Source organism: Lagopus muta, chromosome 4, assembly GCF_023343835.1.
Source record: "Lagopus muta isolate bLagMut1 chromosome 4, bLagMut1 primary, whole genome shotgun sequence".
Classification (NCBI taxonomy): Eukaryota; Metazoa; Chordata; class Aves; order Galliformes; family Phasianidae; genus Lagopus; species Lagopus muta.
This window is the reverse complement of record NC_064436.1, coordinates 29,630,525-29,652,722: the sequence shown is the minus strand read 5'-3', so window position 1 is coordinate 29,652,722 and position 22,198 is coordinate 29,630,525. Positions and strand designations below refer to the sequence as shown.

Here is a 22,198-nt window from a genome sequence, read left to right as displayed (position 1 = left end):
TTGGAGATGAGGGAGGGCAGTATATTGGGACTGCTTTGAAGACTCTAAACAGCATTGTTTGCACACCTCCTTTTTTTTTTTTTGGTTCATTTGTTAAGAGGAACCAGTTGAAAAAATGCTTATTGAAAAGACTTAAAAAATTATCTCTTGAAATGCTTTTTTTTTCTATGAGTGTTAATGTTTGTTCTGTTCTGCTGGCAACACATGGAGAGCCTTTGAATTTGGGAACTTTGTTATCCTATTTTGTACTCTGTAGTTCTGATTGCAGGCTGAGACTTGGCTTTGTTGTGCAGGTCTCAATGATTAGGGATATTCGTGAGCGGGAAATCCGCATCTATACTGATGCAGGCAGAATTTGCCGACCTCTTCTAATTGTGGAGAAGCAGAAGTTGCTGTTGAAGAAAAGGCATATTGACCAACTGAAGGAACGAGAGTATAACAATTACAGGTGAGAGACATTTCTGAAATGTAAGTCAGTGTCTAATTTTCCAGCTGGGAAGCTGCAAGTTCCTTTAAATTGAAGGAGAAAATGTTTAAAGCTTTGAGCAATGCAAAGATGCTTTTGCTGCGTGGCAACTTAATTCACTTTTGATACAACTAATGCAGCTGTAGTTATAATAAGGCAGAGAAATCCTTGTTCTTGTTACTTGAAGCGACCGATTTTATGTGCATGTTAAGTACTTCAAACATTGATTATTAGTTGGCAGGACCTTGTGGCCAGTGGTGTAGTAGAGTACATCGATACACTGGAAGAAGAGACTGTGATGCTGGCCATGACTCCAGATGACTTGCAGGAGAAAGGTGTTGCGTATTGTTCAACATATACCCACTGTGAGATTCACCCATCCATGATCCTGGGAGTGTGTGCCTCTATTATTCCTTTCCCCGATCACAACCAGGTCAGTGCATCACTTCTGCCATCTTGCTTATAAGATGGATAGGAAACCCACAGATATATGCATTAAGAGCCATATGTGCATATATAAATGTCTGTGTTGCTGTCCTTCCTTGCCTGTCTAGTCTCCTAGGAACACGTACCAGTCTGCTATGGGTAAACAGGCAATGGGAGTCTACATTACAAACTTCCATGTTCGTATGGACACACTGGCCCATGTTCTGTACTATCCTCAGAAGCCCCTTGTAACAACACGCTCCATGGAGTACTTGCGATTTAGAGAGCTACCAGCAGGTACGTTGTCAGTTCATAGTATTCTTTTTGTTTAATGTTTAGTTTAAACTGTCATAAATGTATGCATCATACCTAAATATTTAGCAAATTTATGCAATTTAAAAAGGAATTTTGGGTTAAATGTTGGCTTGGTGCGTAGTCTACAGTGTTTCTAGCGTTGCAGCTAGAACTCCTTTTCCACGTAAGTAGGCTTAAATGGAAACTGGAAAGGATGTGTTTCCTGTGTGGGTTCTCCACATGAGGTCACTCCTGAGTTGACAAATTTAATCTCTTGTTGCATTTACTGATACAGCGTGGCTTTTCACATGGGATGTGGAGATTACATCTTAGGAAAGGGTCGAGCAGGTTCACTGTGAAGGGACGGGCTTATTTTAGTTGTAGGTAATGCCTGTCTGATACGTGTTCATGTTTTAAAAGTATTCACTCAATGTATTACAGGTATCAATTCAATCGTAGCCATTGCATCATATACAGGCTATAACCAGGAAGATTCTGTCATCATGAACCGTTCTGCTGTCGACAGAGGCTTTTTCAGGTGTGAGTTCTCAAATTTTTGATCTGTTTGAAAATTGAATGAAGTACTATAGTGAGTTGTCCAGAGGCTCAAGGAGAGTTTGTCTTGCACTGCAAGGTATCCTTAAAAATGGGGGTGGAGGGAGTTTCAGACCGAAGAATTCACATTCAGAGGAATGATGAATGTGTGTCTTAGCAGAACTCAGCCAGTAATCGTTCATCTTCTGCGTAGCTTGACTCTGCATTCCTGGCTCTTCCCTTTTGGTCTTGTTTTTTATATTATTTGTTCTGTCTGTGCTGGTTAAACAAAAACATGTTCTGAGTTTTTGTTCTGTGAGTTGCCAGTTATGTGAACTCCTTAATGACAGTATTGTAGCTTTGTAATAAAATGGTGTATTTAGTAGCACAGCAGTTGCTATGAGTGAGGATTGGCATGTTCCTCTCCTTATTAGGAACTGCTGTTGAGACAACTGGTGGCTGATGTGACTGTGCATTATTGCTAGATTTTAGGTGACTGCTTAGCTGTATAACCTTAACTGGTCAACAGATTTCTGCTTTTATTCATTTTTTTTGAACCTAAAACTTGTGTACTAAGTGTCTTGCACCTTCTAATGTAGGGTGAGTATGGGACTGTTAGATTTTTGTGGTTGGAGGAATCTCCTGCATTCATGGGAGCAATTAGATGTGAATGATACTGTTCTTAAAGGTTGTGGTTTTAGTGTGCTAGCAGCATAGCAGAAATATCCAAGGGCCCAGAAAGAAGTCTATAAAAATGGAAAGATTTCCATTGAAACTCAGCATTGCAAGATAGCAGAAGTAAAAGCGCTTGCAAAAGGGTGGAGTTAAGAAAAGTAATAGGAGATTGATTTGATGAAGATCAAGGGCTCTGAACACCCTGATGTAGCTGTAGGTGTCCCTGTTCATTGCAGGGGAGTTGGACCAGATGACCTTTAAAGGTCCCTTCCAACTCAAATGGTTCTCTGATTCTAAGATGGGAATTGGCCTTAAGAGCAATAACTGCTTTGTAGATGGGAACATCTCCCCAGTTGAAAATAAAGCATGTTATTTTATAGGTATTTTGGCAGTGTCTAAGAAGTGACCATTAAAATGCCATCTGAAATTTATGTGTTTGTTTGTTGTGGATTTTTTTTTCAGTCAGATTAACAATACTTTAAAGGAAAGGTTGTGTGGCATGTGAATTGTTTTGGTTGTCATCAGTGACAGTAGCTTTAACACTTGGCAAAATGGTGCTTTAAATGAAACTGGCATGTACGGATGAGGGAAAATGATGCAGGTTTCACAGAGAATGTATCTGTCTTTGTTTCAGATCTGTGTTCTATCGCTCCTACAAAGAGCAGGAGTCCAAAAAAGGATATGACCAAGAGGAAGTTTTCGAGAAGCCTACCCGTGAGACTTGCCAAGGTAAGATAAAACAGGGTGTGGAGACTGAGTTCACTGATTTTACATTTGTGTAGAGATGATTGCTGTTGAGCTGATTCAATCTTTGAGACACATTGAATAGCAGAAATGTTTGTGTTCATAGGAAAATGCATCAGCTGAGATGTTCACTTCATATTTAGACATTTTATTATCGGCAGGCTAAAACTGTAAGCAGACTGGTTGAATTTCTACAAAACATCCATGTCTTGATGTTGAAAAGCTTGGGAATCTATTTTTAACTTTTTCTGTCCCCTGAGGTATGAGACATGCAATCTATGACAAACTTGATGACGATGGTTTGATTGCACCTGGAGTACGTGTGTCTGGGGATGATGTCATCATTGGCAAAACAGTAACTCTGCCAGAAAACGAAGATGAACTGGAGAGCACTAACAGGCGCTTCACCAAGAGAGACTGTAGCACTTTTCTGCGAACTAGCGAGACTGGTATTGTAGATCAGGTCATGGTAACCCTTAACCAGGAAGGATACAAATTCTGCAAGATCAGGGTGAGCACCAACCTGGACGTGTTTTCTACTTAACAACTTTTTTCTGTATCTAATTTACCCATTTAATGTTTTCCTACGGTTCACAGGTACGGTCTGTAAGAATCCCTCAAATAGGAGATAAATTTGCCAGCAGACATGGTCAGAAAGGAACCTGTGGTATCCAGTACAGGCAAGAGGTAGTGATTCCTTTTTTTTTTTTTTTTTTTTTGATAATACTTTATTAGCATTTCATCTTCTCTGTGTTTTTAGCATTGAAACCAACGCGAGTAAGTAATCTATGGAACATGTACTGGCGTGCAAAATGTGGATTTAAATTTGGGTAGAATGTGTTCAGAAAGGGATGCTACTGTTCCTTACAGTGGTATCTCAGGGCCCTTGAAATACTTTAAAGATACAGTTAGAATCTATGGACTGCTTTTTGTAAAGCTGGTGTGCTGGAAGTACTGACTGCTTGTTTTGGTGCTCTAGGACATGCCCTTCACCTGTGAAGGCATCACACCAGATATCATCATCAACCCCCATGCCATCCCTTCCCGCATGACCATTGGTCACTTGATTGAATGTCTTCAGGGGAAGGTAAGAAGAATGTTTTATGCTGCATGTTTTAAGGGATATGAGTTAATATACGTGTATATATATATACATATATATATATATTTTTTTGTAAATACACACAAGCAAGCATTAAATACACGTAAGTGGTAAGTGCTAATGCAGTTAAAAAACAACAACAGTTGTTCTCCATTTACGTAATGGCAAATAGAAAAGTTTCTTGGAGGACCTACAATCTTCTAAATTTTGTCCAGCAAATCATTTGTTGCTTTTATTCCCAATGTATCCTGTAACCTAGAAAAAGGAGTAGAAAATTGTTGACACTGTCCAGTTTTGAAAACCTCAGCTAGATTTTGTAGCTGATAACGAAAGAAGATACGGCACTATCATGGGTAGGGAATCTCAAGTTCTGGCATTAAAATTATAGCTAAAATTATTTGAAATGTATTGCTTGATGCTGAGAAATCTGACAAGCTTTTGCAAATCTTTTCTCTGTAGGTGTCGGCAAATAAGGGAGAAATTGGTGATGCTACACCATTTAATGATGCTGTCAATGTGCAGAAGATTTCCAATCTTCTATCAGATTATGGTTATCATTTAAGAGGAAATGAGGTACAACCAAAGCATCAATTCATTGTATTTTTAATACGTTTGGCAGACAGTAAGGCTTATGGTTCAGTGATTGCATTGACTGCTTTAGGTCCTCTACAATGGCTTCACTGGGCGAAAAATCACATCACAGATCTTCATTGGTCCTACATATTATCAGCGGCTGAAGCACATGGTAGATGACAAAATCCATTCTCGTGCAAGAGGGCCCATCCAGATACTTAACAGACAGCCCATGGAAGGAAGATCTCGGTAAGGATGTTTATTTTCTATACACTCTTCCCTTTGGAGTCTTTAGCTGCTGCTTCTGTGGAGAGAAGCCCACACTGGAGTGTGTAGTCTGTCGGGAACTGTGGCTGCTGGAGCAGTCTGTTCCAGAAGGACTGCGCCCCACGGAAGGCAGCTATGCTACAGCAGCTAGTGGAGAACAGAGGTCTGCTGGGAAGATGCATGTTGGAACAGTCTGAGAAGGAAGGAGAAGCAGAAACCAAGTGTTTTACTTGTAGAGGAGGAGGAAGTATAAAGAAAATCCAGAAGCAAAGGAGTGATGTGCCAGAGAAGAAGGGATAGGAGGGAAGAAATTGTTTTCAGTGTTGTCATAGTTTCTTGTTATCTTGCTGTTTTAGAAAAAAAAATAAATTAAAAAAAAAAAAAATTGCCAAGTTGGGTCTGTCTTACCTATCATAGTAATGGGTATGTGATTGTCCATGTGCCAAAACCAGCATAGAGGAGCAGAGGATGATTTAATGGTTTTCATCACTTTGCTATATAGTGTTGTGCTGTATCTGTTTGGTATCTGATAGCTGCTTTACCAATACTTAGCCATGTGCCTCCAGCAGTTAACAACGTTGTGTTAGCATTTACTTACAACATTTCTATTTGTGGGGGAAAATTAATGCCCAGATTTGCTCCTGCCTTGGAATATTGCTGTTCTGTCTCTGTCAGGTTACTTGTTGTAGCAACAAGCACTGATGTATGGTGCCAGAGAACTCAAGAAGTTGTTTTGTTTCTTTTTTTGTACCTAGTGATGGTGGCCTTCGTTTTGGAGAAATGGAACGAGATTGTCAGATTGCCCATGGAGCAGCCCAGTTCTTGAGAGAGAGGTTGTTTGAGGCATCAGACCCGTACCAAGTCCACGTGTGTAACCTCTGTGGGATCATGGCAATTGCAAACACAAGGACTCACACGTACGAATGCCGAGGATGCCGAAATAAAACACAGGTAAGTGTGGGCTTCACCATCCAGTGACTCAGAGGAAATGTGACTCCCTTGAACAGCAGAAGGGAGAAGTTATGTTTAAATGAAAATGTTTAAAGAAACATGAGAACAAGTGCTTCTTTAGCTTCATAGCTACTTACTTGTTTACAGTGTCCTAGTTGATTCGGATGTTTCCTGTTAGACTGTTGGACCGTCACTTGGCAGGAAATGCTGCTCAACTATTTTGCAGTGGAGAGATTTCAAAAGTGAGCAGTTGGAGAGCTTATTTTTAGAATATTAAACAGTAAGACTCCAAATTGCTGGAATTTAGAACTGTGGTTGTCCCCATGCAGATACTTTATGCCTGAGATTGGGGTTCCCATGGGAAGGTCTTTTGTGTAGTACTTCTTTTCATGATTATTTATAGCATGTGCTTTTTTTTGTACAGTATTATTTATAGTGTTTGTTCTATAGTGTGTGCATAGCTAAAGAGCTGTGTCAAGGCAGATTGGCAGCACAGATAAAAAGAATCACTTTAAATAGGTTTGTTGGTGTGCTGGGAACTGACTGCTGCTTGTAGGGACGTATGCTGGAAATCTTAACTGTAGTTACTGCATAGGAGGCATGCTTTGCTGTGCAAATGCGCCCCTGTTTAAATTATTTTTATTGAAGATCTAATCTCCTGGCTGCCTTTTTTTTTTCCTGTTGAAAAAGTTAATTCTGGATAGCTGTTTTGTAGACTCTATAGCCTGTCTCTGCTTTTCTCTTGCTTTATTGCTGTCCTTAACCAATCCTTGTTAAATGCTTTCATGCCTGATTCAGAATCATAGAATCCACAGAGTTGGAAGGGACCTTTAAAGGCCATCTAGTCCAACTCCTCTGCATTGAACAGGAACAACTACATCAGGTTGCTCAGAGCCCCATCAAGTCTGGCTTTTAATGTCTCCAGGAATGGGGCTTCCACCAACTCGGGGAGATTTGTGCGATTTCCTCATCTCACCCCCCTCCCTGTAAAAACACTTTTTTCTTTATATCCAACTTAAATGCACCCTCTTTGAGTTTGATAGAGTCATTCAAAAAAACTTCCAAACATTCAAAAATCAGTCAAAAAACTTGACTCAAGCTGGCTAGTTAGTTGATGCTTTAGGAGTGCTTATCAATCAATCACAACTCTTTTGAAATCTCTTCCCAGATATCTTTGGTTCGAATGCCCTACGCCTGCAAACTCCTCTTCCAAGAGCTGATGTCTATGAGCATTGCGCCTCGGATGATGAGTGTTTAGCTTCTTAAAGAGGTTTTTTAAAATGTGAGACTGAAGTATGCAGATTTTGGTTCATTTGGTGTAGGTTGTGTTTAAAATAGTCTTACTCATCAGCTGTATGCTCTTTAGAAGTATGTTTATTTCCTGTAAATAGAATTAAAATTTGTAATTGAACTCGTGAATCTCTTTATTTGTTTATCTGCAAAGGAAGTGTGCAAGCAAATGGGTAATCAAAGAATAAAGGAGGTAAGAGAATGATTAGTGAGCTAGAAAAAGCCTGAGGCTGCAGCTTTCCAAAATACTAACTTAAAACGGTGCATAAGTGAAAGTCCTCAGATCACAGCTCTGCACCATCATCTGTGGAAAAACAGAAACATGTTAGGCTGCACACTGTTTCAAGGGGTAATGTCAGAGCTCGGACAGCAGCTGGGGAAGTGACTTTTCTGATGTGTTATCTGAGGGTGCTTTCTTTCCCTTCCCACAGGAGGACTCCAATTGCAGCAGGAGGGTGGTAGGTGGCATTTTTCTGGGTTGAGATCACTGAGAAATCAGGCACTGACTCCCTAAGGGCGTAGCATATAGCTATGGAGCAGCCTGTTCCGTCTGAAAATAATCCATTAATATTATCAGCTCCTTCTCAAAAAATGGGGGCCTGCCAACTTATTGCTTAGCTACGGACTGCTTACTTGGGAGCTTTCCTATAGCTGACAAGAAACAGCAGTAGCTGTGTGCACAGAAGACGTAAACCACAAAGCAACACATGCAGCACTCCACCCTTACTCTCCCTCTCAGTAAGTATCTTAAATTCTAGCTCACAAGTTCCTGCTATTTGTGGCACAACTCAGTACTAGCCATAAGAATGATGTCTGGAAAGAGAGACGAGCTAAAAACCCATGGTAAAGGCTGCTGTGCTTAAAGTGATGCTGGGATTCATTTTGTTGTTAATTCAACACCAGATGTTGTTAATACTGTCCGAAAGCCTTTCAGCTATTCAGGGATACAAAGACCCAGATTTAACCTCCTGTTAAAGCCACTCCATTTAAACTAAAGAAAGACTAAAGAATTTGGAGTGCTTGAACTCCCTGTTCTTTCTTGGGATGGTTATGTCAATCCTGCTGCCAGGTGAAATGGGCAGGCTTGGAAGTGTTTTGAGAACAGGGGAAAAAAGGGTACTAATTAAGGGCTAGAAAAACAATGAAAGGTGCTATAGAAAAAAAAACCCACAATCTACCCAAAAGCTGTTTTTCATTTGGCATCTTAATCTCCAGTACTTTACAGCATTTTGGGTTACTTGACAACCCCCTGGGAACTCTGGCAACTGAGATGGGCTGGCAGTGTCCTCCCAAACCTACTGGAAGCTGCATCTGAATTTGACAGTATTAAATAGGAATGGTCATTCTGGATCAAGTAATTAAGTAAGCTGAGAGGGGAGAGAGCTACTGAATGTTCAGCCATACTACTTACCCTTTGTCAGGGCTATTTCATGCAGAGTTTCCACAACATGAATTTTTGCAGAAGCTGTTGCCTCTCCTTTGGCATTTGATGCGTGACACTCATATTCTCCAGCATCTTCTTTGCTCAGAGGAGATATCTAGGGAAAGAAACATCCCCTCCCCAGTAAGTATCCTGTGAAGAAGCAGAGATACCTCATGATAGAAGTAAGTTGTTAATTTCCTAATTAAATAATGGGATTAGCAGAAAGGATAAAGTATCCGTTAACCTTTAGAGACCATACTGATTGCACAGTTGCTTCTGCCTGCTCTGAACAGCTGTTTAGTTCATATTATGGTATTCTCCAGCAGCATGGGACAAGCTGCTCCTGAGCTTCAGCCTAGCATTGCTACAGTTTGCTAGGCCAGACTGAGCATGCTGTAACACTCCCTTTCTTTTAGCATTTACTTAGTTTGGAGCTATGTTGGAACCCTGCACGCTTGGCAAGAGTCCGGAAACAGGAATAAAAAAAAAAAAAACAACCTTCCAAGAACATTCTGCATCTAGGCAGTTAGTTCTGCAAAATGACTGGCTCAAAATCTTCCCTGTTTCCCCCTCTGCTTTGGCATGTGTTGCAGGAACCACTTTGCCTTGCCTAAGCCAGATTCTCTGCAGCTGGGAGCCATCGTACTTACTGATGCAATTCCCTTACTGGGATGCAGAGCAGCTCCCTCCCTACTGCTTCCCTTTAAAATGTGGCAATTGGTCATTGGGCTACAGGTACTCTGCTACCTTAAGAAGCCTGCTCTGTGACAGCTCATGGCTTCTGCACTGTGTTATTCTGCAGCAGGTGGTGTGTGTCACTGGAGCAAAGACAGCTGATAAAGCTAGAAGGTCTCAGATTGGGGGAGGTCTTAGGCCTTCTGCAGACCTTCTACACAGAGAGATTCTGCTCCTCTAAGTGACCCATTGCAGTACATCTTCTGTAGATGGGTTGTTTGCAAACTGCACTGTTTGCAAACAGTTTGCACAAGTACTTACCAGTACCCAGCCGGTCACTTCATGTTTCTCAGGGCCTCCTCGGGTCTGAATAGCCAGATTTTCTCGGTCGCCAGGCAGAAGCTCCATTCTCTGGATACCATACTGTCCTTGAATGATCTAAACAGAAGGACAGAAGGGTGTGAGTGTTTAGGGTCTTATTTATGCTAGAACTTGTAGCAACAAGATCAACATTAGATCTATATGTTTTGTGTGGAAGCAGTGTTTTTCTAGTGCAGATATTTAATCTCATCCTGTATGTACTGCAGCTCCAATGTGTGCACTAGGGCTGTCTTCTCCTTGCCTCTGTGGGAACAGAAAGAGCAGCACAACTTTCTGGTGTGCCTGCTGCTGGGTACTGCAAACACGCTCTACGCTGATCACAGAATATTTGAGCACGTTCCCATAGGCACGTTTAAGCCATTAAATGATGCTCCCACTCAATAAGGATTCAGCCACCTGCAGCTGCTGGTACACATGCATGAATCCAGCTTGGCAGCCTGCAGCAGCTATCTTCTGGCTTGGGGGGCCAGCAGGAGTTGACTGCAGTCCACACACACCTTTCCTGATGATCCCATCATTTTAGTGTGGCAGCAGCAGAAAATCAAATGTGTGAGCATTGTTCCAGGAACGGTCTGTGCCTGTATGACCTACCCTGGATGCAGATCAGGGACAGCACCCACATATTTCCGCTGCAGCGAGCCTAGCATTCCTCCAGGCAGGCACAGCGTCAGTGAAAGAGCAGTAGTGTGCCCAGAGTGAGTTATTCTCTGCTGCTTGCTGTCCAAGCCCAGGGTCTCACAGTTTCTTGAGTCCTGTGGCCAGGATCTCCTCCACTCAAGACTGGTCCCTGCTCAGAGCCAGGTGTTACCAGCACCCTGCCTCAATCAGCATGCTGCCTGCTATATCAGAGATAACTGTCCCATGCTCCAGTGCCTCACGCTAGGTCAGCTGCATCCAGCTGCCTCCGTCACTGCCGTCAGCAGGGTGACAGCAGGTCAAGGGACACTGCCTACACGCTCTGAATACCAGGAAAAACACAAGTCCCATTCCGTGCTTAGACCAACACAAGTTTGGAAAAAGAGATGATTAAAGATAGATTAAGCAAAGCCAGATGTTTAGGGGTGGAAAGAACTACACAGATGGGAGACCTCATCAAAGATGTGAATTTCTATGAGCAATTTCCTATGACTTTATGTCCTGTTGCTTACTAAGCAGTTTCAGCTACCTTAACTTTGCTAGACGTTAAGAGGCAAGGCCCTCACCTTGTTCCAGATGAGGACAGGTGTTGGGATGCCAATGACTTCACAGCTCAGGTAGATCTGTGCTCCTGTCACATTCCAGATGTCCTTAGGAGGGGTCACAATGGAGGGTCCTGCAAAGAGGAAGAAACAATTCTAAGCACTGGGTGATTGCAAGGCCTCTTCCGTGGGGCCTGTCACTTCTGATGGGTTTTGAGGACAAGGTGAGGAGGGTGCCTGCTTGGTGTGCCATCTTTGTGTACCACGTGGTTACCAAGTGCAACTTCAACACAGACGGCACAGAGAAAAAGGACCTTCATTCCAAACTTCCTGGGAAACAGAAGGGTCTCAGTTATTCTCCCATGCCAGAGATTGCTCTGCTGCTATCTTCTCCCAGCATGATTTTAATAAGCAGCACAGACGGTGGCAGTTGGCTAGCAGAATCCAAGGCTACCTGTGTGCAACACTCAGCCAAAGGGGGCTGGCTGTGGAGGGTGGCAGAGCTCTCCTTGGAGGGGATCTGAGAAAGAACCGTGTGAGTACAGAGCTCTGCTTTCCTCAGGGAGTGCCAACCTCTGGTTAAAATTAAATGAGGAGTTGTTTTCAAAGCCTGACGTGAGCAAAACTGTTTTGCAGCTCTGCCTAAGAGATGTTTACCCCTCAGGCTGGAAAACATCCGAGACATAACCCATATCCCACAAAGGAAAGAATTGTGTTTCTGTTTTATCCCTCTTTAATGGGGGAACCACTGCTACTTTGCAAAATGTGGCTATTAATGTCCCATAAGAGGAAGTGCAGACCAATGGAGCCCATAGTGTTTATTTCCACTTATTGACAGCTTGAAGAACACAGCTGATTTTCCCCTTCTGCACTGAAGAGGTAGGCTTCTCTTCACTAGAAAGCATTTCCTGTGGAAAAAAGGGCCTTGCCCCCAGTCTGCACATGCACCCTACTCCCCAGAGCAGCATTTAGGTCTATCTCACAGCAGCCCACATCCACCCTCACATATGTATCCCCGTCCTCCTGCATTTAGCTTCTGTGCTGCTGCCTCTTGTTATCTGTGCACCCTTTGCACACCATTAAAACCACATCGTACGATCAATAAGGTAAGCCAGGTACCAGGTTTCCTCACAAATACTACAATCCACTCGTACAGAACAGATTCTGTGAGCTGAGCGAATGATTTATTCAGTGCTTCATTACCTAGCCTAACCTATTGCTCGCCGTGCTGCTGCAGAGTTGGGCATGGGCCAGGAAAGGGGTGTTTCAAAGTCACAGCTGTTCCCACAGCAGGGCCACCACAGGTCACACACTCTGCTCCTCTTCCTCAGCACAGCCACTTCCTCAGGACATCAGCTATTGTTTTTCTGGTGTCCCTTAAACAATGGGGTGCTCAGCAAGTCTCCAGGCTGCTTAGTTCACCTCACAGCCTGCAGGGACCTCCCAAAATACACGTGATACTCCAACCATCCAAAGTCCCCTGACTGCAAGGCACACTTCCCAGGGACAATTTCAAGGTTGCCCAGCAGGAAGGGCTACATTCATCCCAGTATAACACCTTCCTCTTTATCACCAGTTGCTGGAGTTCTCCACCAGACAGAAAAAAAATACAAATCAGCTGCTACAAATCTGTCACAATCTGCCACTGCAGAAATGAAGAGATCCTGAGTCTTACATTAAAAGCCCAACAGTGACTTCAAGATGCTGTTAAACTGATTCACTTCATGGCTAAGCTCTGGCTGGTTTAGCACAGCAGCCAAAGCATGATAAGAGCTTGGCCATCATGGAGCAGCCCCAAGCTTAGGATGCATATCTTGTTCTAACGGTGAGGAATGTGAGACTCTGTCTTTGGTTGCAAATGAACAGGAAGCATTCACAGGCTTCTGTCTCCATCTGAGACAGCCCTCAGACCAAGATGGAATAAAGATCCTAAAAAGATGCAACAGTGCCGTGGGAAGAGTCAGTTTGGTCTCCTGGGATATTTTACTTTAATCCAGATTTCCAAAGGTCTGGAGTTGGGCTTCATCCTCCATTAAAAATAAACAAGAAAGGCCAAGAAGTCAACAGATTTAAAACAGTCACAACAGACTGCAGTAATGCAGCAGTAGTTACACCCCCTCAGTGAGCTGACACCGCATCACATTCTCTCCCACAGCCTCCCTAAGTAGCCCCTACCCCAGGAATGGGCAGGAGAAGTGGGACCCTGCAACGAGACATCAGGCAGGGAATGCCTGAGCCTTCCATGGTCTCCAGCCAATGTGAACACATTCACTCTTTTAAGTGACCCCCCTTGCTTACAGGATCTCACATACAGAGCAATGCCACCATGTGCTCAGCAGAACCGGAAACGATCCCACCTCGTACAGAGCACGAGTTGATTCGTGCCAGCAAGAATGCTCTCTACCTTACATCCTGCCTCTTTGAGCTCCAGTTTTTCCAGTTACAGGACTGCCCATGAAAAGGAACCTTCCTCTGTATGCTTCCCTTGGGCTGGGAACTTCCAGGTTGCACAAGCTGATGAAAACAGTCACTGAGAGCAGAACCAAGCCCAGATGATGGAGACATCAGCCTGGCTGAGTGGTCTCTGCTTTCCACCAGAGGCTCTGTGCTGCATGCAGTGCAGCCTGCTGCTACTTACCCTGAATGCACAGGCGCTCCCTTGGCTGACAGGACACCATAGACTGCTGATAGACATCAGCTGCTTTCCACAGGCACTCCAGGCATTTCCCAGTGGCTCTCATCATTGTTTGTAAGATAAATAGCTCTCTGTGGCCCGGGAAAGGGCTTATATACAGAGCCCATGCACTGTGCTCATTCACTCTGGGCGAGGAGCCTGTGCATGCGGGGCTTGTTTGTTCTGCCAGTAACAGAGAGCTGATGATCTGCATTATGTCAGCAGTCAGAGAGGAGTCCCCATGGTTATTATTCAGTTGCTTTTCTTCTAAAGCAGCATATGGCAGAGCCTGTGACTCCCTCGATGAAGCTCCCATCCCAGCCCGCCCATCCATCCCTTACTCACACCATAAGGATGGCGCATTCCTACTCAGGGTCACCGAAGCTCCCTCTGTGTGGAGTTCAGTTCCACCACCTCTAGAATCACAGAATCATTGAGGCTGGAAAAGACCTCTAAGACCATCCAGTCCAAGCCCATCCCCACCATATCCACTAACCACTTTCCTCAGAGCCACAGGTCCATGGTTCCTAAACATCTCCAAGGATGGTAACTGCACCACCTCCCTGGGCAGCCTGTGCCAGTGCATGGCCACTCTTTCAGAGATGTTTCCTTATATTCGACCTGAATAATCCCTGGCAAAACATAAGGCCATTCCCTCTTGGCCTACTGCTTTTACCAGGGAGAAGAGTCGGATCCCACCTCACCTCAGCCTCCTTTCAGGCAGCTGCAGAGAGCCATAAGGTCTCCCTGAGCATCTTCTTCTCTAGGCTGAGCATCCCCAGCTCCCTCAGCTGGTCTTCCCTCACCTGTGCTCCAGACACAGCTCTGTTGCCTTTCTCTGGACACACTGCAAGCCCCGATGTCTTTCTTGCAGTGTGGGGCCCACAGCTGAACTAAGCACACCAGGCTGCCACTTGCTCTGCCCCCACCTTCAAAAACAGGGACAATCCCACAGCCACCGAGGGGCAAGTGCCTGGTCACAGGGGAAGCAAAGCCTCACAGCCCACAGGGCCACTCCGAACTCACAAGGAACAATCTGTGAGGCTGTAAGGCCTTCAGAGAAGTCTCAAAGATACTTCATAACGTCTAGAAGTCAATACACAGCAGTTCAGCCTTTTAAATTCTTGATCTTCCACAGTCAGCACCAAAAACCTCGCACTAAATTGTAAGAGAGCAAAGATCAGGCATGCTGGTGGGCTTGGCTGTCCTTCCCAAGCCTCAGCTGGGAATCCAGCTAGACACTCCCTCTTCCTGCATGCTTTTGCCTCTCTGAGCAAAACATTCACATTCTTTAAGATAAAAGGACCCAGACTTTGTTAATGCACAAACCACGCACCAGCAACCAAAGCAACAACTCCACTGATTAAAATCAAAGGAGCTGCAGGTATGGCACTGAAGACAAAAACGGGCCTGGGGCTAACACTGAGGACCCTGGTATTTAGATGTGTGTGGGAAGTCCTGAATGCTAAAACATGAAGCAGTGTACCACACACGACAGCGTGGGTGTCAGCCTGGTTCCTAGCCAGCCCTCCCGAGTGCTGCACTGCTTTGCTGGAGCCCTGGATAAGATACAGACTGGGAACACTCATTTTGCAACAACAAAGCAAAAGCTAGACAGCTTGCAACCTCTTGCAAGCCTGAAACAGACTGATACAACCTCTTGAGTCGCTGGGAAAGTATTTTCCCTTCAAAATTCCTTTATATGGAGAAGGGGAACCTTCTGTAAGCAGCATTTGCTAATTCTAGCTCACACGCCCTTAGCAGCTCCTTCTCAGGGCAAAGCACTGAGAGGCAATAGCACATGGGAAGTATAAGCATTTTCTGTCCTTCCCCATTCCCCGAGTGCCTGTGTGACTACAAGCATCCTTCTTGACCTCCTTCAGATATTACTTCTCCCTCTCCTTGTACCAGGCCCTGAAGAGTCCAAGGAATTAAAGCAAGAGCTCTGAAAACAGAATGCCCAGCCCAAAGGAGATGCCCACCTTAGCACAAGAAGAGGAAATCACCTTCACCTCCTCCCAGAAGCCTTTTTGTTAGGCACTATGAGGGCTGGGAGATGTGGAAATCAGGCATGGCAGCATTTATTCATGGTAAAGCACTCAGGGCTTTGAAAAGTCCAACCTGATTAGACTCGTTACTTGATAATCTCCTGTTTAGTATGAACCTCAAAGAACTTCAGTCCAACAACGGATTAAACGCATTTTTTAAACACAGCATGCCTTTCCAACAGAAAAACAAACATGGGAAGGAATTTGCTGATCTGAAATCATTCCTTCCTGCTGATTTTTAGTTTTCTATGATGATTAGGAATGAAAACACAGGTAAAACATGGGATCCCTCTTGGACAGCGGAAGCACTGCACAGTCCCAGGCATACTGGTGCTCTCCTAGAAGCATACCAGCTTATATGCTGAGCTGCTGAGTAATACACTAAACAGACTCCCTAATAAGATTTTAGCACCACAACCATAAAAACTTAATGTGTATTAAACTCCAGTGAACCCAAAACTTTTCAAACAACTAAACGCCTGTTAAGTAGGAATTAACGGCACTGATCTACAACAGTGGGAAAGAAACTCACAGAGTCACCGATTATTTTTCAAAATACAAGCACAACACTTCAGGCCTGGTAACTGTCTCAAAATCGCAAAGCACAGAGTGCTGGAAAAGCAAGCACCACACCAAACCCCATCACATCCTCACTCTGTGCCCTAAAGCACACTAAAACCCCCTATGCAACCACACTGTGCACCTGCTGTGCCACAATCTGTGGATGCAGCATGATGATGCTTCCAAGATCCACCCACAAATTCAATGCTCGTCTTTGTGGTGGGAGAAAGTGGGCAGCAGGCCACTGCCACAAGGCCCCCACCAAAGAAACCCAAATCAACTTCACATGAGAATGAGGGGATTTAGTTCATTTTTCAACCTCTTAGCAAAACCTTACCTAATCCTCTTTCACCAGCAAGAAGAACAAACTCACAAAATGCAGCTATTATTTTAAGTCCTTTATATCCTAGGGAAGAAAGAACGGTAGGAAAGGACTAAATCTAAGCCACTTGTTAATTAAAAAGCACAAATCCTGAAGAGTTGCTTGCAGAATGTGATCTAATACGAACTATGACCTCTGGTACCTAAGAAACTTGGAAGCTTTTTGAATTTAATGCAGTTGTATCAAGAGAACAAGAGGCAATATCCATGACAAAAGTGTCTCCTCCCAGCACTCTTTCCCAAACAGGTCTGGTTTCTACACTACTCTGGTAGTGGGTTAAAAAAAAAAACAAAACACAACACCTTCAAACAGCAAATAAAAGCCTCAAAATTAGAAAACTGATGTCAAAATCTCAACAGCTGAATTTGGATGAAACACGCCAGCAGAAAAGATTTATGTTTCTTGATTTAAAAGCGACTTGTGAGAACTCAGCTACAATCCACCCGCAGAGCAGATACAGCCTTATGGGGCACCAAGGCCACTGATGAGGTCAAGTGGCATGAATTTGTGGGGGTGTAGGGGAAGGGATACCATTCATAGGGACCTCAATAGGCTTGAAAGGTGGGCTCAGGTGAACCTAATGAGACTCAACACAGCAAAGTGCAAGGTTTTTCCACCTGGGTTTGAGGAATCCCAGGCATCCATACAGACTGGAAGGAGCGGTCCTTGAGAGCAGCCCTGTGGAGAAGGACCTGGGGGTCTTGATAGATGAAAAACTTAACATGAGCCAGCAGTGTGCCCTTGCAGCTCGGAAGGCAAATGGCATCCTGGGCTCCATCAGAAGAGGGGTGGCCAGCAGGGACAGGGAGGTGATTGTCCCCATCTGCTCTGTTCTTGTGAGGCCCCATCAGGAGTACTGCATCCAGGTCTGGAGCTCCCAGTACAAGAAAGACAGGGAGCTGTTGGAGAGGGTCCAGAAGAGGGCCACGAGGATGATCAGGGGACTAGAGCACATCCCTTATGAAGCCAGGTCGTTCAGCCTGGAGAAAAGAAGGCTGCGGGGTGACCTCACTGCAGCCTCCCAATACCTAAAGGGAACCTACAAACAGGAGGGAAATCAACTCTTTGAAAGGGTTGACAACCGCAGGACAAGGGGAAATGGTTTTAAGTTGTGGGAGGGGAGATTTAGGTTGGATGTCAGGGGGAAGTTCTTTACAATGAGAGTGGTGAGGTGCTGGAGCAGGCTGCCCAGAGAGGTTGTGAGGCCCTGTAGAGGTGTCCAAGGCCAGATGGGATGTGGCCCTAGGCAGCCCCACAGTTTAAAATGGGGAGGTTGGTGGCCCTGCATGTGGCAGGGGGGTTGGAGATTCATGGTCCTTGAGGACCCTTCCAACCCTAGCCATTCTATGATTCTGTGTTATCTGCCCTTGCATTTCTACCTTCATTGAGCATTTGCAGCAAGGTCCAAACCAGCACCAATTCCCTGACAAACACCATCCTCTGAAGCCCAGCTTTGTGTTGTGTCTGTGCAAGGCGACTGGCTTCTACTGTGGAAGGAAATCTGTGACAGTCGCAATGAAGCAACCCAGAAAACTTGACCCTGCTGAAACCAGTATCAGAGACTTCATTCTTGGGGTGAAATGAAGCAGTACTTCCAGCAGTCACAACATGCCCCTTCAAGCAGACATCTGCTGGTAGCTAATGATAAGAATGACACAGAGAGATTTGTGCTTTCTTGCACTGTTTGGTCAACAAGTGCATGCCTGGTATTTTTCAGCTCAGAGAGATCAGCATGCCAAGAAGCCTTTTCCCATTTTGATAGGAGTTTGTGCTTTGAGGGTTTGCTCTGCCTGGCGTGAGATGAGCCATACAATCCTAATTCCTTGCGGCAAGTGGCTCTGCATGGCAGTAAGTACCACAGCTGTCCTGAGTCCTAGCTACCTGTAAATTGCTTCTGCACACGCACTGAAAAATTAACTGCAGCCAAAATTTAAAGAAGTCATGAGTCTGTGCTGAGCATCCTTGCACACCTGTGTGATGTCAGTTTGCCTCTGAGCCAACTCAGAGCCCTTTCATGGGCAAAGCATGAGCGGAGCTACAAGGAGCGCCACACCATTGCTGGCTGCTCACCCAGAGCAGCTCTGCAGGCTCCCACACATCCATTTCTTAAACCCTTTTCAATGGTCCTGCCCCTATGCAACCCACTCCAGGGAGGACTGGTCAAATCCCTGCACCTGGCAAATGCCAGTATAGGGATGGTTGCCTGCATCCTCTCAAACTCTTCTCAGCTGACTTCCTTTACCCACCAGCTGGAAATTCTGGCTGCTACGGAAATCCTTTTTTCTGCATGGGTTCATTATTTTTGTACAAAGGACACAGGCGTCAGACTAGGGATGTCTGGAAAACAAGAAGCAGAAAAAGAATCACGAGGACAAGGTCAAGGCACACTATGTAGAGCCAAGAACTGGCTCATTCCCCAAGTTGTTCCCAGCTGTTGAATAGCAAGCAAAAACTGCAGAGTGTTGCACAGAAAACCCCGTGGTAGGCAAGCTGGAGTTGTATTTTGTCAGCTTTGTCAAATAGCATTTTAATGAACTTCTAGCTCCTTGGAAGTAAATCCGTTGTTGAGAAATCTGGGCATCTTAAGTAGAGTTTTCTGTGTTAAGCCTTTCATAATTCCTTCTGAGTTCTTTGCTAATAGGCTGTTTTACTCTGCAAATAAATCTCTGTGAAACCCAATGTATGTATTCAAGTGGTACTTCCTGCACATTTCAGTGTCTGAGAAATTTTGTTGGACACTACTATTCAAATTGAACTTTAGCACACATAGAAGTGGTCACGCAGCAGAGATGAAAGCTTGCTCTGTAATACTTCCTTCTGAAAGGAAGATACTTAATGAAGCCTTAAAATTAGACTGTTCAAGAGAGTCAACCAGCATTTAAGAAAAGTTAAATAAATGGGCTTACTATGTCCACATGGTGCTGCCTATAGTAAATCAGTATGACTGAACCTCCCAGGAGGCATACTTCCTTCAGACTCTCTGAATACCTGGTACACGTGGGACAGAGAGGGAGACAAGGCAAGAACGAGTACGAGATGCTATCCCAGTTAAACAAGAAGTAGGATCCTGAGTCTTCTACGTGCCTGCAGCTGATCCCTGTGATCATCACAAAGGATGCGTTTCAAGACAGAAGAGGTCACTTGCACTTTACTTGCAAGGTGAGGTTTGGGCAAACAGTTGCAGGAACGGAGAAAAGGACAGAACAGCAGCATTTTCCCCCCACTTGCACCTTTGTGTCCTGTCTCCTGTCTACTCCACCCTAAGCATGGGGTGCAAGGGTGGGTGAAAGTGAGCACCTAACAACAGACGCATTCCTCTCTTCCGCTGGATGCCCCATCCCCAGCTGCCTCCCTTCCTGCTGACAACAATGAAGGCCAAGAGCAGTCAGAGCTCTCCATTTCCTCCTCCCCAAGACAAACTTTCAAATAGGATGAACAAACAACCAAAGCTAAACAAAAAGCAAGCCCCCCCCATCCCCTGACTTGATACACATAAAAAAAAAAATGAAACCACACCCTCCCCTCCCTCCCCCCTCAAAAAAAAACCCCACCAAAAATAACTCCTAGAAATAACAGTCTGCTACAAATATGTTTTTTCTGGATTTCTACTCAGACTTGAAAGGCTGTTCCCTCTTGTTCCCAAATGACACAAAGCTGATAGCCCAGGGATTGCATGCTAGAGCTCCACCTTCCATAGCATTTACATTTTTCCAGGAATTCAGAAAAGTGCTATCTTTTATCCAGAGGGCTGTACCATCAGGGCCTGATGGGATGGATGTCATCACCTGCCACTGTTTCAAAAGTCACCTCTCCTTCCCTTCCCAGTTTTAATTGCTTTGAGCCCCTCTGAGCTACCAAGTACTTCCAGATGTCTAAAGCATCAGGTGAGTGGGCTGAATCCTGGCCTCAGTTGCAAGCCACAGAACAACACATACCCCCAGAAGAAGGACAGCAGCGCAAGAAAGGACTGCGCAGCCAAAAGAAGGCTGAATAGAACAGGCTCTGCTGGACCACTGCTGAGCAGCCCACGCTTTTCCTGCTCTGCTCTCTCCTCTGAGACGCTGGGTGAGAGCTCTCCCAATAGTGGGATTCAAAAGGAGAGTCACTGCCCAGAGTGACATTTTACTGATAGCACTGCACAATTCCAGCAGTTCTTAAGCCATACATATGCCCTGCTGCACATCTGCACACCCAGAGGGGCCTCTTCCAAAGAAGGGATGCAGCTTGTGCTGTCCCCAACTGAGGCCCTCTTCAGAGAAGCTGTCAGTGTCACGAACAGAGAATGAAGGCTTGTGAGGGCTGCTGAAGGCAGGCAAGTCAGAAGAAGCCTCCTGCCTAATAGATCATGCTTGTAGTGACTGAGAGGACGTTAGATATCTGTTAACACAGATACCCAGAACAGAGAATTCAGCAGAACGATGCTCTCTCATGCTAACACAATTGCTAGTGGAGGCTCTGCAGCAGAACCACTTCTATAGAGAGCACCGACTCTAAGCAAAGTCTTGGGAAGAACCGAGCTCCCGCTCACAAGTCTTGTGAGCACTGACAGCTACGTGCAACTCAGAAGAAATCCACCACCTGTCTTAATAGCAAACCACAGTAAGACAACGACACCAATGCTGGCTCTTAACTTCTGAGACTTTCACATCCATTTAAGCTGAATGTTTATCTTTCTTACTGCTCGCAATCTTCCTCTGCTCCGTGTGACAGCATCCCACAACACGAGCCGCGGGCAAAACACCGACAAGCACTAACAGCGGGGCTGTGCCGCTTACACCGCCGCTGGAAAACAAGAGAGAACAGCCGCACCGCTTTCTACTACTGGAATGAGACTCAAGCCTAACAGCAAGGCAGCCGCTGCCTGCGGCTCCGGGCAGGGGACACCGGGACTCCGCGGAGCCCTAAAGCGAGCAGCTCCCCTTCACGCCCGCTCCACGCCGCCGCCCACCCCATGCCCCGCACCTTGCTCGCAGGCTCCTTTGCTGCGCTGGCTGATGGCGGGCTCGCCGCGGCTCTGTGCGCGCAGGCTGGCGGCGCGGAGCTGGCAGCCGCTGCCGTAGGTGAGCCCGTCGCTGCCGCACACCGGGTAGCGGCTCTTGCACACGCACACGCCAACCGGGGCGGCGGGGCCGGAGGTGGCGGCGGGGCCCGGGCCGCCCTTCGCCTTACGGCGCTTGCGGCTCTTCACGCACTCCAGCCCGGCGGCGCAACGCCCGCCGCCAAAGCCGGAGCCGCCGCACGCCTCGCCCTCGCCGCGCCCGCACTGCCAGCAGCACCCGCAGGCGTCCCGCACCCGGCCCAGCGGGCAGCCCCGCGGCGGCAGCGCCGGGCACCGCGCGGCGTCGCACGGTCCGCAGCCTCCCAGCTCCGTCACCGCCGCCACGGCGGGCGTCAGCAGCGCTAGAACCCACAACACCGGGAACGGCATGGCGGTACACCGGCTCGCCGCTCCGCGCCGACTTAAGCCACGGCGCGGAAAACCCCGCCCCGGGAGGCGGCCGTTCCTCCGCACCGCCCACGGGGCGCCGGCCCCTCCGTGCCCGCCGGCGCCCAT

At 45.9% G+C, this 22,198-nt stretch overlaps 2 protein-coding genes across 2 annotated transcripts in view; one reads left to right on the top strand and one right to left on the bottom strand.

Annotated features, from left to right (window-relative positions):
* POLR2B (RNA polymerase II subunit B) overlaps positions 1 to 7,443 on the top strand; it is a 24,734-nt gene extending 17,291 nt beyond the window's left edge. Inside the window, exons 14-25 of the mRNA XM_048943270.1 lie at positions 294 to 448; positions 701 to 899; positions 1,021 to 1,189; positions 1,628 to 1,724; positions 3,030 to 3,124; positions 3,400 to 3,650; positions 3,737 to 3,826; positions 4,119 to 4,226; positions 4,701 to 4,814; positions 4,903 to 5,063; positions 5,837 to 6,032; positions 7,201 to 7,443. Of these exons, the coding sequence (XP_048799227.1) occupies positions 294 to 448; positions 701 to 899; positions 1,021 to 1,189; positions 1,628 to 1,724; positions 3,030 to 3,124; positions 3,400 to 3,650; positions 3,737 to 3,826; positions 4,119 to 4,226; positions 4,701 to 4,814; positions 4,903 to 5,063; positions 5,837 to 6,032; positions 7,201 to 7,290 (1,725 nt within the window). The 3' untranslated portion in view covers positions 7,291 to 7,443. The remainder of the gene's footprint in view (positions 1 to 293; positions 449 to 700; positions 900 to 1,020; positions 1,190 to 1,627; positions 1,725 to 3,029; positions 3,125 to 3,399; positions 3,651 to 3,736; positions 3,827 to 4,118; positions 4,227 to 4,700; positions 4,815 to 4,902; positions 5,064 to 5,836; positions 6,033 to 7,200) is intronic.
* On the bottom strand, positions 7,439 to 22,198 carry IGFBP7 (insulin like growth factor binding protein 7). The gene is made up of 5 exons (XM_048943277.1): positions 21,607 to 22,198; positions 11,004 to 11,113; positions 9,742 to 9,858; positions 8,734 to 8,860; positions 7,439 to 7,626 (listed from the first exon to the last, which is right to left on the bottom strand). Exons 1-5 carry the CDS (start codon positions 22,196 to 22,198, stop codon positions 7,607 to 7,609), a joined length of 966 nt encoding a protein of 321 aa, XP_048799234.1. The 3' UTR covers positions 7,439 to 7,606.